The sequence below is a fragment of the Passer montanus genome, unplaced genomic scaffold (genome assembly GCF_014805655.1).
Source record: "Passer montanus isolate IOZ18808 unplaced genomic scaffold, ASM1480565v1 scaffold32, whole genome shotgun sequence".
Taxonomy (NCBI): Eukaryota; Metazoa; Chordata; class Aves; order Passeriformes; family Passeridae; genus Passer; species Passer montanus.
This window is the reverse complement of record NW_024367930.1, coordinates 7746790-7766374: the sequence shown is the minus strand read 5'-3', so window position 1 is coordinate 7766374 and position 19585 is coordinate 7746790. Positions and strand designations below refer to the sequence as shown.

The 19585-nt window shown below is 40.6% G+C and overlaps 1 protein-coding gene across 1 annotated transcript in view; it reads right to left on the bottom strand.

Moving 5' to 3' along the window:
* Positions 1–167: 167 nt before the first annotated feature.
* Positions 168–19585, bottom strand: part of KIAA0895 (KIAA0895 ortholog) — a 26661-nt gene continuing 7243 nt past the window's right edge. The window contains 7 exon segments of the mRNA XM_039715209.1: positions 168–3273; positions 7228–7325; positions 7834–8139; positions 9342–9474; positions 11562–11705; positions 19269–19578; positions 19580–19585. The exon segment at positions 19580–19585 is cut by the window's right edge and continues 352 nt beyond it. Of these exon segments, the coding sequence (XP_039571143.1) occupies positions 3112–3273; positions 7228–7325; positions 7834–8139; positions 9342–9474; positions 11562–11705; positions 19269–19578; positions 19580–19585 (1159 nt within the window). The 3' untranslated portion in view covers positions 168–3111.

Below are 19585 nucleotides of genomic sequence, written 5' to 3'. Positions count from 1 at the left end.
CAGACCCTTTGTGACTCCAACCCTAAGTGATGTTTTTGAAAAAGAGTCAGAAAGGCACCTCTTCCACACACAACACAGCACATCCAAGTTGCTGTAGAGCTGAGGCTATTGGAGAGAGTAACCCTCTGACACAACATGATGTAACACTCAGTACTCTCATCTCTGTCATTATTTTGTCTTTATTTGTAAAAGTTGTATAAAATGCCTTTCAAAATTGGTCTGGTAAAACAGGGAGGCTTTTCCAATGCCAGACAGGTTTCTGTATAGGAATGACATAGCAAGACATAGAAACACACCAAAGCAACCAAGCCAGACAGCCAGGAAAGGCTGCCAACACAGCACTGACACCATGAAACTGTGCAGTGACATGAGCTCACTGCTGTCCACACACTCCATCACCAAACTTCAGTAACCAGCCTCTTCACAGTGAAGAACAAAAATTCAGGAAAATTTACAAAAGCTACACTTCAAAATTGGGAACATTTTTACAAAGGAGGAATGACATGATGCCAAAACCAGAAGCTGACAGCTTCGCCTATTGCTACATATTGATACTGACCACTTCCAGACTCCAAACTTTGCACCAGGCAAATTTATTTCTAGAATAATGAAGAATGGAAGTTTAATGGCACGCACTGCTTTGCAAAAGAAGTGATGCAGGTCTTCAAGTAAAGCAAAAAGGCCTGCAGTAGTGTATAGGGCTACAGAGTGGTAAAAGAGTCTGGCCTGCAGGCATGGCATTTTGTGGCAAAAGTGTGACTAGCACAGCCTCCTGGTTTTGAGGACACATTATGCACGTGTGTGCACTTAGATTACAAGATGCTACTTCTGTGGGAGGAGGAAAGCCACTTTGCTTATGTAGAAGTCATGGGAGAAAGGCAGAGAACTCTCCTGTCAGCATAAAATCAGTTCAAATTTGTTCCTTTCTTAAAGGACTGTCTCTTCTGCATACCCCAGGGTCAGCAAAGTGAGCCAGATTTTTCCACAGTGTAGCTCAAATGATCTCTGCCCAGTTTACTCCAAAGACAGCTTTTGACTGTAATCCTTGGCTTGACTTCAGTCATGTGTGACTTTCTTGCTGTTTCTGGCAAAGGAGCCAAAACCTGGAGCACACGTGCAGGACTGACTGCAAATGGCTCCTGTCAGGCAGCTCTGTGTCTGCTCTGCACAGCTCTAAAACAAAGCTGGGCAGGTGAAGTCACCAGTGATCAAACTAGACAGCCTGAAGGAGGAAAGGAGAGAAAACAGCATACAGAAGCTGAATGGCTTTCAGCTCCTGAACAATACTGACAACACAAAATTAAGGCTGCTGCAAGCAGTTCTCAGTCCCTGCCTTGAAAACACCTAAATTTAGTAAATTTATGCTTGTTGAATGCATTTTCTTTTTTGCAGCAGTCTGCCAGCCACTGCAAACAATCTGCAATAGTATCTGAAAGGCAGCTGCTTTTATGGAATTGTTCATAAACCTTCAGACCTCTTAGACAGCTGTCACCTTTTCCTCACAGATTTTCCTATGGATCAGGAAACATATTCTCAAGATTTTACTGTAATGTCTGGTAATGTCCTGGTACAAAACAAGGTGGGAGAGTTATTGCATTTGTTACATTAAAGAACAGATAAGAGGGGAGGGATACTGTGGTCAGGTCCATGCAAATGTGGAGTGGAGGAAACCTTGGCTCCATCTACTCACCTTATCCCATGCCAGGCCTGTTACCAGTGGGCAAGAGCAGCAGGATAAGAAAGGGCAGAAACCCTGTCCAAGGCTCCCACTAGTTTCTGCCCAGCCTCTCTGACCACAGCTGCTTCCCAGGAGCTCAGAGGAGCCCTTGTAAAATTCTGTCTACTAAAACAAAACCCTTTGTCAGAATACTTTGCCTCACCAACTCCACAACACTCCACAGTCAGAAAATGTAGCTTATGTAGTAAGTCATCCTGCATCATCTAAGTTATTCATCATGTGACTAGAGAAAGCTCTTTGCTGCAAGGAGCTTTCTTTCCTTGGTCCTGGATATAGCACCAGCAGTTAAAACAGAGGTAAAGTTGCTCCAGTGTGGTGCAGCACTTCTGTTGGAACACAGGAATAGGGCACTTGAGAGTTGTCTTCTATCCCCAAGTCACACCTTGTTTCTGAAACGAGCTCTGCAAGCTCAAGCTTGCTGTAGTGTGGGGGTACTGCTCAAAAATGTGACCTGATCCTCTGTAGGCTCAGGTGATCCAAAGAAGAGAATGTTGCTGCCTGCTGTGCTGGATCATGGCCCTGTGTTCCTGAATTTATTTAGAACCATAGGTCATGAAATCACAGTTTTGCTCGATCCTCCTTCCAAAACACTGCCATGCTGAATTTCCTGGACATGCTATGCTTGTCCTCAAAGGAGGGAGGCCCTTCCCAGAATTCAGCTTCCTGAAACACATACTATAGGCATAAAGATGTAGAACAGTGTAACTTTTGGGGGGAATGAAGGGAAAAGCTTTGATACCTGCTTACAATCATTAAAACAGCACTACCCACCTTTTCCCTCTTTTTTAAACACTAATCCTGTCACTAAAAAAAAAAAACCCTGAAACATTTTGTAATGTTATGGACTTTGATCCTGCGGCACAAAGACCTGCTTCTGTGCACTTTTTTTTAAACTTTCTGTTTTCATTGCAGTGATGACTAAATGGGAAAGTTATGCAGACAGCAATGCAGCATAATCTACAGCAGTTCTATTGCTATGAACCGTGACAGCTATGACCAAAGATAAGGCAAACAAAAGTGAACTAAGCGGGAATTTCTCCTCTGTCTCCTTTCCTCCACCTCTAAACCTGGAAGGGAAAAGGCAATATATTACAAGAGACAGCACTGAGCACTATACCAGGCATACAAAACAGAGTAGATGATTGGACAGATCACTGCAGAGGAATTTCTAAGCCAAATTTTACAAAAATGCACAATCCCTTTAAAAAATAATCAGTATACAATCACAATGCAAAAGGACATAAAGGGGCTTTTTCTGAATTCCACATATTCTGGCCACTCTTCCCTCCCATTCCTCATAAGTCCCTTTTTGCAAGCTCTGGGAAGTCCAGTTCTACATCCTCACACATTAAGTGAATGGAGGTCTAATACTGTTAATTTATGAGATCCTGGAGCTCCTCATCAGTCAGCTCATTGACCTCCATGATCTTTTTCAAGTGTTCCATGTACCGGGCGTGGTCTTGCAAAAAGTGTGGCACCCTCATGTTCTCAATCACAGCTAATCCCTTCAGGCGATCCACGTCCTCATATGAGATCTGCAAGGAAGGACAGGGGTCAATTTAGCAGTACAGTCCCATTGCCTCTCTGCTCTGCTGCTATAAATTCCCTCCTGCAAATGAGAAAATATTTCAGAGCAAGAGAATTTAAAACCTTGGAGAAGCGTTTGAAAACATGAGCAACTGTGTGCTTCAGTGGAAGATGCAAAAGAAGTGTAAATTTAGCAAATGCCTTCGTAATTCCTGATTCTGCTTTTGATTCAATCAGTGAACAGACTTGTAGGAATGTGAATGAGAATCATCTAGAGCAGCTGCAGGAATAGAGAGGAAAAGGATGGAGCACATGTGAGTCCTGGAATGTCTTCTCAACAAGGCAGAAAGATTTACATGAGAATGGAAAAAACACTGAGCAAAAGGCTAAGGAACCAGAAAGGGAGGGCAGCACAAACATGGCACAGAAAACAGTTTGGGAAATGTATGGTGCCAGCTGACCTGAACTCTGCTGTTTCATTTTCACTAGTAAATGTGCTTATGCAAAACCTAAATTAAAATGAACCTCTAGTAACTAACTACAGCATAAACAATACCTAAGCATCTAAATTTTAGGGTTTTTTTTGTTTTCTAAATTCAATAGCAGAGTGCAGACTGGGTTTGCCTCATGGAATCAGAGCCTTCTGGGTATTGGTGTTGAACTCTCATGTTGCAGCTATTAGAGGATTTCCCTAAGGAAAATGGATATTGTCTTATGATTCTAAAAGTTAGGACTTCTAATCACAGTAGCTCAAGATGCTGTGAATGATAGTCCAGAAAGGATGATTGCTTTGGCTGGGCACAAGCTGCCATGGAAGCACAGAGCAGGAGTCCTTGGGCAGCTGTCCAGTGTGATGAAATTTGTGTGGTTGTCGCTTTGTCTCCAAGCTGTGTGTTCTGGGCACCCTGCAGACAGCAGCATATGCTCTGGCAAAGCCCACCAGCCTCGCTGTGCTTCACAGGAGGTTTTTGCCAGGTGGCTTGAGTGGAGCCTGCTCCTTCCAACCTTTGTGCCTCGTGCTTCCCCTAAGGAGCTGAGCCCAGTAGGGTCTGGTTTCCCTGGAAGCAGCCTGCCCTCTTGGCAGGTGATGGTTTCTACTCAGCAGCGATTAAAGCGCGCATGAAGGATTCACCAGCGCGCAAGGGGCATGGAAGGGCTTTCTGGAAAGACAGGACAGTGCAACCCACATTGCTAAACCCCATCCATAGCGACAGGTGCATAGCTCAGCAATAATAATTGGAGCAAAGCCCACAAGGGGAATCAATTTGCATCTGAGTACACAAGTGTGCTTTTCTAGTTGCAAGGACAAGATGCACCCAATTAAGAAAACAAACAGACACCCATGCCCAGGCTTATTCAAGTCACTAAGATACTGCTGTTTGAAGATTGTGTGGCATTACACCTAATTAACTTACTTAGAAGTGGATAGAGAGGAGCTCCACAAAACCATACCATCTCTCAGTCTGGAGACACAGCACCTCAAGCAATTAAATTCTATCTCTTTTCCTGCCTAAAGAAAGAAAAAGGATCCTTCTCCCCTCCTATTTATGTTCAGAGGTTTCTGTTACTGCTGCAAACAAGAAACATGTATCTATAATCTGAGATATGGTTTGAATGGGATGCATTTCCCCAGTCCTTGCAATTGCTAAAAAATGACCAAAATTGACATCCTGAGGAGATCAAAACTATTATCCCATCCTGTGGTGGAAACAGGTTGTTTTCCTTACCACATTTTATTAGTCATTGCACTAGATTAAAAAGACTGAGGCTAAAAGGCTTACTTATGCACTTCGTAACGTGCTCATCTGTTTCTTGGGAAACACAACAATAGGTGATATTTTGCTGCTTTTACTTTTGCAAACTCTGGTAGTTATGCTGAACTTAAGTGCACCCAATATCTGCGTTCTACTTCTCTTTGGCAATATTTGCATGCAATTACCACATGAATATTTTGCAGTGCTTCCTGTATTTGATTCTTTCCTGTGAAGTTTTAAAACTGCTCCTTTTAAGAAGCACCTTTTCTCAGGTTTCAAGTGTTTTCAAGTGTTTTCCTTAGTCACTTTTAGGTATGTTGAACAGCTTGCATGTATCCACACCACACTCTTCTACATTGTAAGTAATGTCAGAAGCAACAGGAAGGCAGGACCTGGAAAATGTGCCAGCCAAGCTTAATACTCCCTTTGGAACAACCTGATCTTCCCATTCCACCCTAAAAAAACCAAGTAAATCCCCCATTTAAAGTGGTGATAAATCACTAGGCTAGATCCCAGTGCAAGTTTTATGCTTCTCTCTTTCATGAGAAAATATATTGGAGTGGGCCCAGTGAAGGGTCACTAAGATGATTAAGGCACTGGAGCATCCCTCCTGTGAGGAAAGGCTGAGAGAGCTGGAACTGTTTAGCCTGGAGAAAAGCAAGCTCACAGGAATCATCAGTGTGTATAAACATGGGAATGGGGCTCTTCTCACCAGCACACACTGGCAGGGCAAGGGACAGTGAGCACCAGTTAAAATGTATAAAATGCCTCTGAACAAAAAACTCTTTTGTACAATGAGGGTGGAAAAACACTGGCACCGGCCACCTAGAGGGGTTATGGAGTCACCATCAGTGGAGATATTCAAAGCCCAGCTGGACATGGTCCAGGGAAAACTGCTCTAGCTGACACTGCTTAAGCATGGAAGTTGGACTAGACGATGTCGAGAGATCTCTGCAGACCTCAACTAATCTGTGACGCTGAGAGCAGACGTGGGTCTGATACACAAATTTCCAGCTTGACTGCAGATGTCTGAAGCTAAACCATTCAGAATATATTTTAAGATCCCTTGATTTTAAAAGTTGTAAAATCAAGCACTTATAAATTATCATACTGCTAGAAATAAACTGCTTGTAGACCTTTAATCTGGGTGCCATGGATCATAGTGGAACCTGTAATTTTTTGAGGAATGAATTAGTGTGTTTTTCAAGTGGCCTGACAACCTGCAGATTCCCCGAATAGAGACAGGCATAAAGCAGTAAGGAACTGTGTGTTCAGTGGTTTAGCAGGCAGAAGCTGTGTGGAGTTAAGCAGGCTTAAAGCAAAAGGAAATTTCAGAAAGTAACTTGCAGACTTATTTGACAGTGTGATTTTATTTGCAAAGCTTCCTAATTTGGTTCAGTTACCTAAATAGCACTTGCTTATCAATAAGGATGATTCTGACAGTAAAGGCAAAACTCAAATGTGGGCCAAAACCCTCTCTCATAGTATGCCCATTCTGTTTATCACCCGTTGATTGCCAAGTAGGCAGAAATGTTGGTATTCCAGCTCTAAATTCAAGCTCAAGTCAATGTGACTCCCTGTTTATGTGAGTATGAACCCTGCTTAATGAACTGTGAAGGCTTAGCAACCCAAGGATTTGGTTCAGGAAGTGTGACAAAATTTCTGCACTTTTTAGGATGAACTGGGAACAAACAAGCCATGACAGTTAGAATGGACCTAAAATTCATTCCTATTCTGTGAATATAGAGATACTATTATTCTGGGAAAAAAAAAACCCTCATTTTTTAAAAACATCTGCCATCAGTGAGAGAACTTTGAGATGAAATGCTCTTTGTGGTGGAAGGGGGGTGCATTCATGTCAAATGAATTTGGATCCTTTTGTTATCTTCTAGGACCACTGCCTTATCTAGTACCTGTCTTGTTTGGCCAAGGCAGTCTGTTGTACTGCAAGTCAGGTAGTAGCCCATAAAGGTAGGAAAGTCTGAGATATATGACCATCAAATCTTAATCTGATAAGTGAAGAATGAGGTCAAGCTGGTAGAAATTTTTAGGACCTCAAAATACTTGCAACTTGCACAGTGTAATTGAAGGTGCTGTACAGAGCAGAGAATTCTAGATCAAAGTAAAAGCACCATGACTCATAGCTCATTACAGGCAGGCTTGCTGAAATGATAAAACTGTACCCTTGGGAATAATGAGTTCAATCACCTTTCCAAGGGCTGTCAGAAGATGGAAATCAATGGACTCCCTGTATCTCAGGATTCGGAGGATGCCATCCAAGTACACCTGGTCCTTATTGAAACAGCCTGAAAGGAATGGAGATACATTGCACTCTATCAGTGTTTCGTCAAGGCATGTTCTCAGAAGCCATTATGAGCAGAACAATTTTAATTTTAAAAACCAGATATTTATATCCCTGACTTTGAACACCTTTCCGAAAACTAGCTAGAAGGCAAAACTCACTAGCCAGAAAAAGAAATCAAACATAGAAGATAGGGCCTGTGAATAACCACAGGCAATATTCCATTTGTAGAAAGCAGGTCAAACTGTGAGTATGAATTTTTTCAAAGTTTCGCATTTATGTTCCACTTCCACCAAAAAAAAATCCTTTACTGATTCAGCTTGAAGGTCTCACTCACAAGTATTTTCAGCCTTGTTTTCCACAGCAGAATTCCTGAGACCCCATTTCAGGAAGTGTGGAGTCAGATTTCTCCCTTTTGCAAAGGTTTTACTGTGCGACATGATTAAGGAGCTCTGTGCATGTTCTGCAAACCCCCCTGAAGTACAAAAGAGAAGACAAAATAGGGAACCCACCTGGTTGTGAGGTGTCAGTCCACCCTCTCTTGGCCCGTACGCAGTAATCCCACCTGGTATTGGGGTCCTTGACAAATTTCCCCACATCGTGGAAAAGCTGACTGAAGGACATTTGGCTGGCCTGGTACACCGTGTAGTAGAGCAGGGCGGCTCTCCAAAGGAAAGGGTCTTTGCGGAACAGGACGCTGTGAATGCTTGCCAGCCCCTCTTCTGTAGGGTTGATTGGTTTTAACCCATGTTTTCTACGGCCATTACGGTTGCACCAGGGCTGGCTGTTGTTGTTAAAACCCCGAAAGTAATGAGTTCCTGGAAAAAAAAAAAAAATAAAAGGAATCTGACACTTAGAACAGTAGCATCCAATGATTAAAAAAAAATATATAAAATATATAAGGAGATACCCATTTCAGAACTCTGAGCTGGTAGGACTGGGCACTGAGAAAAGCGGTGAGTTTAACCTTGTCTACAACAGAGAATTTTGTCAGAGATATATATACCATGCAAATATTCACCTGTTCACTGTAAGTGAAAGTCCTGAAAATGCTTAAGGAATGCAACTATCAGGAGGACTTGACTTTCTAAATCTGTGACAAGGAATTTTCAGAAGTCTTACAAGCTGAATTGTATCTGGCGTAGGCTAGGCATTGTAGGGAACAGCAGGAAGGAAAATCAAAATTAAAGGGCAGAAATGTTGCCTTCTGAAGGTGATTAAACAGCACTACTGCATCCTTGGAGGATGCTATGTCCCCTAAAATGTGAGTAACAGTGGTTCTAGGCAACTGCAAGGTTTATTTTTCAGCTGCTATTTAGGCACTAGCCAAGTTTATCAATATTTTATGTACTTAGCTGAAACAGATGCACTGAAAAATTTGTAGAAATTTTCCACAGGGTTGGGCTAACCCTATGTAATGCAAAACCACAGCAATTTTACACCACTTTAGGGATCACTGGCTAAATTCTTCATACCTAAAGCATGCCTACATTTGCAAGCAGTGCAGCGTGACAGATGCAGGTTTGTAAAGTGACATGGCTGGAACCAAGGTTGAACTGTCACACTATTTTTATTTCCCTTTTTTTTTTTTTAAACTCCAGAGTAGTTAAAAAAAATTGGTCTAATGAGCAAAATGTCCCTAAGCAGTGACTGCACAGAAGGTATGCCCTGGAGCAGAGCCTCTGGGCTAGCATCATCTGAAAGGATTACTCTATGCCTGCTTCAAGATTCCTTTGGCGTGGGAGCCTCAGTGCTGTAAGTGGGACTGGCTGGTGGGCTTACTTCAAAAGCTTGTTCTGGATCTGACTTAAAATGCTGATATCTATGAATCCTAGGAATCCTTTTACTGCATGCTGCAGTAACAAAATGGTTTCTCCTTCATTTAGCACATTTCCAAATTCTTTGGATAGGGATGTTCCCTCTTTCTGTACCTGTCCAGTGCCTGGCCCACCACTGCGCCATAAGTAAGAATGCATGCAAGTACTCCCCTTTGCCTGCAGAAGGGATGGGATGCTCATACCAATTTCGTGCCTCAGCATCCCCTCCAGCCAGTGCTCTCGCGCGGTGGAGACATTGATGGTGAGAGTGGGGCGGCCGTTCACCACGGTCATGGAGGCTCGCGACAGCAGGTCCTCCGTGAGATGGACCACAATCTAAAGAGGAGAGAGTTCAGGCAGAACTGAAAGAGCTCTCTTCTCATTCCTGACCCTGCTTTTTCCTCTGGCTCTTCCATTATTTCATTTCTCTTTGGTCCCTTGTCCTCCACAACTCTGTCTTGTGATCAGCAATCACCTGAGAGAGCCTTCTGAATGGATTTATCCTGCTCACCTGTGCTACTGACAGAAGCTCAGACTTTACGGGGTGAGTGAGGGTGAAGACAGACCAATGTGAGACTGAAAAACTTAGTATGGTAACACTGAGTAGACTCAGAGGGCAGGGAGCAATTGCATGCACAATAAATTAGAGAAAACACCAGTTTTTTGAAGTGTGATGAATTATCTTAGTATTACTGAGAACTGAAAAATACTAGATAAGAACATGTAAATTGACTAGGTATCCACATATCTAGCTGCCTGAAAGTATTTCAGTTGCAATTCTAAAGCCACTTGAATGAGAGGGGGAAGTACTGTGTACTTTTTCTCCTTTCCATGATGTCAACTTGAAATATTGAAATACAGTATTGTTCTGTTCTACACAGCAAAAGAGTTCTCGCTTTCCTGTCTCTCTTGGAAAACTGGTAATCAAAACAAAAACTGGCAGAGAAGGAAACTAATGCATATTGATATATTGTATTATTTGACTTCCAAAGGCCTTTTTAAACAAGTGACTGAAAGGGAAAAGTGAAACTCTTTGTTAAAGACTAAGCACCTTTCCCTCTTTGTGTAAAGACTAATGAAACAGTACTGCTCAGAAGAGTACAAGAGAGACTACTTTAAAGAAAGATAACTTTTTTAGTATCAAAAAAAGGGATCAAAGGCATGAATACAACACTTCCCTGTACTCAAAACTCACCCTCAGCTTCAAGTTCAACAGCAAACCATCAGTCCCATAAAACTTGCATTTACAAGGCAGTAAAAAAAAAGGCAAATTCCAAAACATTTAGACTTAAAGGACAGGTGCCACTTAGCTTTATTAACGCCTCTCCAGCTGGAGAGAGTATTTTCATATTTTAGACCATCCTAAGCATGATGTATTAACCCTATTTTCACAGAAAAAGTGAAACATTTAATTAAGAAGGACATGGGTTGCTGGATGAGGATGTAGGATCCAGCTGCCATGAAGTCAAACCAAGCCAAAAATTAAGCGGGAGATAAAAGCACAGGAAAAGACAAAACACACACATTTTTTTTCTGCTTGCTCTAAACTGTAGTTTATTAATCCCACCCTTAGATGTGAAGTCTGGTCATCACTGTCAAATCATAGTCTCACAAAAATGTGTGATGAGTTTAGCAGTTTCTTCTAATAATATTATGTTTACCAATTAAACCTAGTTTCTGAGAAATTAATTTTTGCCTCAAGATTCCAGACTCCTCTTGCTCACTGCCAGTGATCTCATCCAAGACTTTGACTCTGTCATCTGGTGATTTAATTTGGATTAACCCCTTTTTTATACATTCAATTTCATCCGACTTTTCCAAGCAATTTCATGTAACTTCATCAAACTGGTCTTTTAAGATTCTGAATACAGAAAATAAGTTTTTTTTCACAGGGCTCTAAAAATTAGATGGTTAAAGCCAGGAAAAAACAGCACTCAAACCAACTCAACAAGCTCTTTCAGACATTTTTATTCACTTATGTCACTCTCATTTGTGTTGCTTCTTATAAATCACTCTCTTGGGCTGCTGCTTATTTTTCTTGGCCTTTTCTTAACTCTTTCCTTTGGTGTAAATAATTTGATACAGGAGAACAGATGGCAGAACTGATGAATAAATGGAAATGTGCCGGTCTCCAAGTAGCTGAAAAAAGGAGGGAAGGAAGGGTGTCGTTCTTGGGTACTCCCAAAAGAAGAGAATTTAAGAACAAGCATATATGAGTCAGGAAACAGGCTCAGAGAGATGACTGAAGCGCTCACAATGAATGTGTGTCGTTTCAATTGTTCAGGCATTAGACTGGGCTCAGCTATGAGAAAAGTATGATGTAAGGAATATTCTGGTAATTATGGAGGAAAGGCCTCCCAGATGGTCTCTTGGGTCCATCCAGTGTCTAAGGTGTTTCTTTCCTGATCCAGTGCAGGACTTACCTCACCAAGACAGCCTTCTTTCACCATGTACTTCCTGACGTGATTCCAGATACGACTTTTGGTCAGCAAGCTGCCTCCAGTGGCCTGTTCAAATTTTTCATAGCTTCCATATTTCTGCAACGTCCGCTTCATAATGTTAATTGACTATAAAATGAAAAAACATAGCAAATATCAGTGCAGTAAGATCCCCATGTCAGGCTGACACTTGTATTCTTCCTCTCCCTCTCAATCTCTTTTTCTTAGTTTAAAATCCTCCTTTTCTTAACTCACTGGCAGTCACAAACAGGCTGTACTCATTTAATACATGCTGACAAGCTCTGCAATGAATCTATACCATCTTCAGATGTACATTAATGCCATAGTACTGAAAAAAGATTCTGATCAACTCACCTTAGACCTGCATACATCAGCATGATGATTAGATGATTATCAGTTTAGGGAAATAGTACCCATTTTCTCTTTAATTTTGGCAATGTTGTACAACTGCCTTGTGAAACACATGTAACAGGTCTCCAGGACATTTGCAGTTTGACAGCATGTTTCTTTTTATGTTTTTCCAAAGATTTTGAAAAAGATCAACTATTACTGTCATCTTGCTTCATTTCGTGGCATGTTCTAATTTAGGAACACTGATTAAGCAGATGTGTAACTATAATTTTAACAATAATACCTCTACCAAAAATGTCTCCTTACAATAAAATCGCTTGTACCACGGGTGTCTGTGTGAGAAAGGAGGAGAGAGAGCAGGAACTTTTATTTACAGAAAAGAAAATTTATTTATTTCATTTAAACTTTTCATTTAAACCATAGTACTTCTTTAAAACCCCCCAAAATGAAGGCCTATTTCCTGAGATAAATAGAGTAGTATCAACAATTCTCCTATGAATTGCTGCGAGAAGTCCCTTGAGCAAAGCTCAGCACAATGCCCATAACCATGATCTGAACTATGCATATTGAAGATTTTATTGCTGGGGTGTGAAATGTTCATCCCTAGTTATCTTCTTTCCAGCATGTCATTACACACCCTTAAAAGAAAATGTGGTATGGAATAACTTCTTTCCCAGCCAACAGTCCAGCTACAGGGAATAGCTTTTTCTCATAGATTTTTGGTAACAGAAGGTCCTGGCACTACCTTAAAAAATTAATGCTCTTGCTAAGAAAATACCACTAACAATAAAAGGTGAAAATCTTGCAGACTGAATCTCTTTTTACATTATACACTTATATCCCTTCATGAACACATTTGTCTCCAGCTATGTAATTCTGACATTGGCAGGTAGACTGATTTTCCACAAAAATTGGATTAATTTTTTATTTCTCATAGCTACCAACAATCCTTCTCTAATGCTTTTCAAGTTGAAACTAAGCAACCTTGAGTAATTGCTACTGAAACCCATAAATGACAGTTAGACATATCCTTAAAGTCTAACAGCTCTTTGATGAAGGAAATGTCACTTACCTGAATGCCAAAGAAATATTGCACGTAATGTTCAGGTTTTTTTTATCTTGTATATTTTCCAAACCGTTTTTTTTTTAATTACCTATGAAATTTAACTTCTAAAAATATTATCTGTTTTATAATATTTTTTGTGTCTGCACATTCTGAGGCATTTGCCTGTCTTATACAAAATCCTTGGTTAAAGAAGCAACCTTAATATTCCCACCCTTTTCCCAGGAAGTTAATTCTCAGCCAGCAGCCTGAACAATTCACAATAACAGTTCTTCAGTCTCCTTTGCCAGGTACCAGACCCTGAAGATATTTATGTCACCTACTAGTTGTTTGGTATATTTGGATTCTATCAATTAATTAACTTTATTTGTTCACTCTGGAAGAAGTCATCTGTCAATCAATCTTCCAGCATGAAATTTGTCTTCACAACTTGCTGATATTAAATTTCAATTAAATCTATAAGACTAAACACTCAGTACCCACTTAAATTGTAGGATGCCTAAGTTCATTTGAAATGAAATCCCAGAGGACTCTCTGACCTCAGCTGGAGTGCAGGCATTTTCTAAAACCACCTCATCACAATGAACAGTGAGAAAATGAGCACTGAACACATCAAACCTCCTGTCTGGCTGTCTGTATCAGCAAACTCCCTGGAGCTGAGACCTCCAGGCTAAAGAAGGCAGCATGATTTTGGGAGTCAGGAGGCCCAAGTTCTAGCTCTTCCTGCCTGCTGCCTGCAGGCACCTTCCTGGGCTGTTGAAACTTTCCTAAATGCTGTGAGACACTTGAATCAACAGCACAGTACAAACAGCAGGTTTTCAGACACAGACCCACTCCAACCTCTCCAACCTCAGCCTGACAGAGTTCACAGCTTCAAGGGGAAACTTCTTTATGTGCCACTCTAGGTAACCCACATCCTGGCATTCCTCCCACATCCAGACAGGTGTTGCAAGTTTGAGCTCCTGCATACTGAGAAAGTTGTTAAGCTTAAGCCTCCCCATTGCTGAACAGATATTCAGAAATTACTAAGAAGGGTGCTCACCCCTATCACCTTCTCTCTTGACTCTTGTTTCAAGTGAAACAGGAAAAAGTCCTGAAAATTCTTTCCAAGTGGGCAGGTGTGGCTCTGGAAGCACCGAAACAACAGGGAGAGTCATCACACACAGACACATTGCACACAAATCCCTAGGGAGTGGCAGATGGCCCTGACACTGGGGTGAGCCCCATCCCCAGTGATGTTCCTGGTTTGGACATTTCTTGCCACAACCACTCTTGTTGGGGGTGGTTCCTGAGGGGAAAAGGTCTGGGAAATGTTTGGTTTCCAGGCACTGACTACAACACCAAGCCCAGAATTTGGAATTCTGCACCTGCCTCCAAGGTGAGATGACTCAGTCAGCTGTTGCAAGAACTTGCTGGTAAAGGGGAAAATCCAGACCAGCATGCCAGCTGCTGCCTAGTGCAGCATCCAACTGTGAGCTTATTTTCCAGCCTCTGGGCCAGCAGAACACTGGTACTGCTGCAGTTCCTAAGGCCAAACTGTAAACTATTCAGCAACAAGTAAAAAAATGGTAGAGAAGAAGAACTATGTGGCTGTACCAGGTTGGTAGCTAGGAGAAATAATGCCTGTTCTTTTCAATATTAGCTAAAATGTCTCCTTATCCCTCTGATCACTACCAAAGAGTGCCAAAAGTAGTAGCAATCCCAAGACGAGCCCCCTTGCACAGCAAACTCTGCTGATGCTCAAGAAAGCAATGACACAGAAGCACTAACAAGAGCAAGGTAAGGCTGTTTAACTGGCTGGATTAGGTTATGGTGCTGTTGGCTTTTTAAAACAAATTATTTACAGCCAAGTACGTTAGGTCTCTGAATCTCAAGTCACCCATGTCCAGCAACTCAGCTCAGTGGCTGACAGTTATTGTAGAAATATGTACTGATAAGACTTCGTAAGAGTAGTGTGAGGCAAGCAAGTCAGAGAAGGGTTTCAGTGATCTAGGAGTCAGCCCTCTATTTGAGTCAGCTCATCCTACATTCAGAAGCAGCTCTGCTGAGATTTGTAAGACAGACAAGGTAGACACACAACATTGCTCTTCTTCCTGCAAAACTTATCTGCTGGGGGGAAAAAGCCTCCAAGGTGCATCATTAGGTAACACTTAGTACCAGGCTGAGCTTGTTAGTGTAATCAACAGCCATAACATGGTGGCTGAGTCAAGAGGAATGTGGGAAGGAAGGTAAGTATACATTTCTAGTCCACTCAGACTATAGTATTTGGGGTTTTATTTAGTGTTTATAGGGGCTTTTCTTCTGTATGCTTGTTCTTAGTGGTATAAAGGTTGCATTTAAGGAATTTAGACCTGATAGAAATATTTTTAATTAAAAACTTTTAAATTACTTTGTAAAGAATTTGAAGTTGATACTCATTGGGTTTTTGTATGAGACTGTGAAGTAAAGCAATCTTCCTACTGTGATATTACCAGGAGTGACCTATTAGTCCCTTCTTGGGGAAGAGAGACACCTGTGTCAGACCGTGAGAACCTGTGCCACTTGGATGGCCTGACATGCTTTGTGTTATGGATTAGCACACCTTATCTGTAAATCCTAGTTAGCAAGGGAATTTGTTACTAGTGCAGAATGAAGTGTTTTACAATTATGTGCTTCAGACAGACAGTGTCATGTCCTTGAATCTTCCACATGCCTAAGCTGTGACATCACTTGGACATAGCAAAGGATTACTCAGTGTTGAATGCCATGTTGTTCAGCCTCCCAGCTCCACCTAATTTTTTCCCCAACATCTGATAAATTTGCTAATTGTAGGCTACTTTTGTTATTGCCTTAAAAGGTGTCACACAAACACAAATGTGGTATAACTGGTTTATTTATGAACTCAAAACTGCTATACTCTTATGAGTACAAGGGAAGAGGATGTATAACTCTTTAGTGGGAGGTTAAAAATCACTCATTTGATTAAATGGTTGGGGGTTTTTTGTTGTTTTTTTAATGTATACAGAAATAAAATTCTTGCTGCCTTTTACAATTCAAAGAAACAGAGTACCTAAAATTGCAACTTGCTGATTTTGGTTCAGCAAATGGCAACTGTTAAGTTCATATGCTCTGCAAACACTGGGAACAACTATTTCTAAGCAAATATTGCCACCTCTAGCATCTGAGCAAAAATAACAAACACTTTGAGTGCTAAGAAACTTCACAATGAGGGATAAGTAGTTTGAGCCAGAAAACTTTGAGCACAGAGCTGCTGCAGTGACCTTGAAACACAGTGGTAAGAAAATTAACTTCTGTAATATCAAATATGTTAATCTTTGTGAAAAGTGCAAATCTGCATGCTGTTTTCTGTTCTCCAGTTTACTTCCTTAAAGGCACTGTATTGTGTGACTCATAAAAAACCATTATTATGAAGAAAATATCATAATGTAGACATGAAGTGAGAAACAAACAGAACACAGCACGAGAAGGAAGACACTAAAATTAGCATTTTTCAAATGCATTAATAACTCAAAAATGTTTTGTCTACGTCTGTGAAAAGTCAATCAATGAAAGTGTTGGGCTGTGCCCAAGGTTTAAAAGCTCTGATTTAAGTAGAGCATGGGGTAAAGTGGGTGGTCACAAGCCTGTGTGTTCCCCACTACACCATTGCTGGGTTAATGGTTTGCAAACCTTCAGTGCTCTTTGACTTTAAAACAGTAAATGGGGCAGAGTGTGATTTGTCTTCCAGACATATTTCAGTAATGCTGTATTAACCAATTTCATAGACATGCACAAATGCAGACAGGGCAATAAGAAAACACAATCTGTTTTAATGTCCTAGCAGGCTATGCACAGCTGTGGGTAAAAAGATTCTTGACATGACTGAAAAATTCTCTAAAATTCTGAAATGTCATGTTTCAAGCTCATTTCACTTAAGTATCCACAAGCCCCCTATAAGCATGGTGGGTTCAGTCAGTAAGAGCTGGGTTTACAGCTTTTTACTCATAAAAGAGCAAGCAAGTATAAGTTATCATGAGCACCTTTTGTAGAAAAAATAGGAAAAACTGTTCACAGTTACCAAGACTTTCTAAAATAAGTGGAGCAATAAACAGAAGCCAAATATGCTTCTAAAAAAAACCCCAACAAAACTGAACTGAACCTTCCTGTAGCAAAACGGATGACTACACACAGTTGCATTTTTACTGCAGACACGGCTCTTGATACTGTGAGTACTTTTTTTGCAACTAAAGTCATACTTTCTGAACTGCCTGTAAGATACCTACGTGTTTCTTCTGACAAGTAAAATCTGCGTGAAAAAAAAATAGCAGTGAGGAAAAGCAAGTGCTCCCACAATACTTCCTGATTAAAATTTTTGATTAATGCTGCTTTTTCTGGATAGTAAATTTGCATGAAATTAAATTCAAATTTGCGTGGAGATGAAAATTTCTAAAGCAAATTGTAGATAAAAGAGAGAGAGTGACACCTGCTGGGCTTGGAGCTGTGTTAAAGCTGCCTGGATTGGGCATTTTTAAGTGCAAGGTATTTTTGTTTGGCATTTTTAGGAGATGAAGTTTGAATACATGCTTTTCTAGTGACTCAAACTAAATCTTCTGAAACAATTTACATATTCCTTGTTAACTGCCAGAAATATATTTCCTTGAATATTAAATCCTCTGCTGCCTTTACAGAAGTTTTTACAGGGCCTTTATTTTTCCCATACTTTTTATGGACAGGGAAAAAGGTAGAGTTACAAATAAAAAAAATATCGAGGAATCATTCATTATTAAAATATTCAGTATTTACACTTATGGGTTTTTGTTAAAAGAAGGGTAAACCAAAGACAGGTTTGCTCCAGAAAATCATCAGGCATAAAAGGAGTTTTAAGGCTCTGCCAGCCCATGCTAAAAGGGATAATTTGTATTAAATTTGGTTTCTCAAATCAGTAGTTGTTGATTTGCTGTCATCTATGTTGCTAATATTGCTAAAAACATCAAAGGAAAACCTATTAAAGAGCTATAGTCAAGGAGCAGTTTTGTTTGGTGTCATTACTATTTAGTTCGTTGTTCAGAAGTATGGAAGAATATTTTAAGAATAGAACAGCTGTTCCCTTTTCTCATAAAGAAAATAAATTTTTAATGAAAACCCAGAAACTGAGACGTTAAAATATACAGATGTTTTCAATGTGAAAATGGAGACTGTCAATACAATGATGTAATGGGTAATAATACTTTTGTACATTCTTGGATTTATATAAAGAAAAAAAAATCAGTCTGTTCACAAGTCAGGGATCAGTTCTTACAATGCCTAGTCCTTTTAATTCATGTATCATTGCCACCAGGAATTTTAGTTTTAGGTGAAATATTCATATCACAAAGAAGTGAAACTCTTTGCAGGAATGGCAGGATGTCTTCCCAAGTTAAATATCACTTGAATACGTAAGAGTCTCTGTTTAGAAAAGCTTGTCAGACCTAAATAAGATCTAAACCATGTGAAATAAAAAAAAAACCAACTTCTAAACCATGTAAAATAAAAAAAAATCTTGTAAACCATTTAAAAATAGGCAAAAGTGGGAAGAATACTGCTTCTGCTACTGTACAGATAAGCACTGGGTTTTGTCACTTAGGCCAAAGTTGAAAGCAGGGCTTTTTTTTTGTAATTCAGGTAGGAAGCCAAGGCAGCTACACAGAATGGGAATGTCTGTAGCTGTGTTACCAGTATGGCTGCAAGTTATGAAAAACAAAAATTGTCTTCTTTAAATTTACCTCTCTCTGGAATGGAATGTGGCTGCTGCTTGATTGAGTCTAATGTATATCCAAATACCCTTTCAAAGTTGATTAAAACAAGGAACATCAACATATGCTTATCCAATAACTATGACCTCAAATAATTGCTATCCCCTCCAATCTGTGTCACCAAGAGGGTTGGCAGGATTTCTCTGCTGCCTCATTCCTCTGCCTGTTTAGGCACTGTATTTTTCCTCTACTGGATCCTGCTTCATTGCCTACAAAATTTTCTTGCTTTAAATTATGTTTCATGTAAACCCATTTAGCAGGAACTGTGCCTTTATCCCTTAAAATCCCGTAAATTTCAGAAAGGTTATATTTTTTTTTCATAAAACAGATTTTATTTCAGTTCTCTAATGCATTCTCATCTTTGATGTATTTTTCAAACAGCAGGGGAGAAAAAGGAGAAATTACTTGCTACAAACAAAGCCAAATACCACGTAGGTGTAGGAAGAAATAATCACTGGAAATGGAGAGGAATAAAAGCAACTCTACCTGCTTAAGAAATCTGTCGGACGCATGGCTGTGCTTAGCTAACACATTGGGCAGAGCAGGATTTTCATATTCAAACTGAGGATTGTACGTGAAATCGGAGCTGAAAAACTTAACCTTCTCTTTCTCCACGTTGGACGGCTTGATGGCAGTCAGCAAACAGAGCTTCTGCCCGGCTCCGTCGCCTTCCTGCCCACGGCTCCTCGAGGACGGCGACTGCTTTGGCTTGGCCAGCCCGGAGTGCTTTCTCGCCCTGCTGCGGGGCCGGGCGGGCGCAGGCGGGGCGCTGCCCGCGGCGGGCGCGGGGCCGGCCCCGAGCG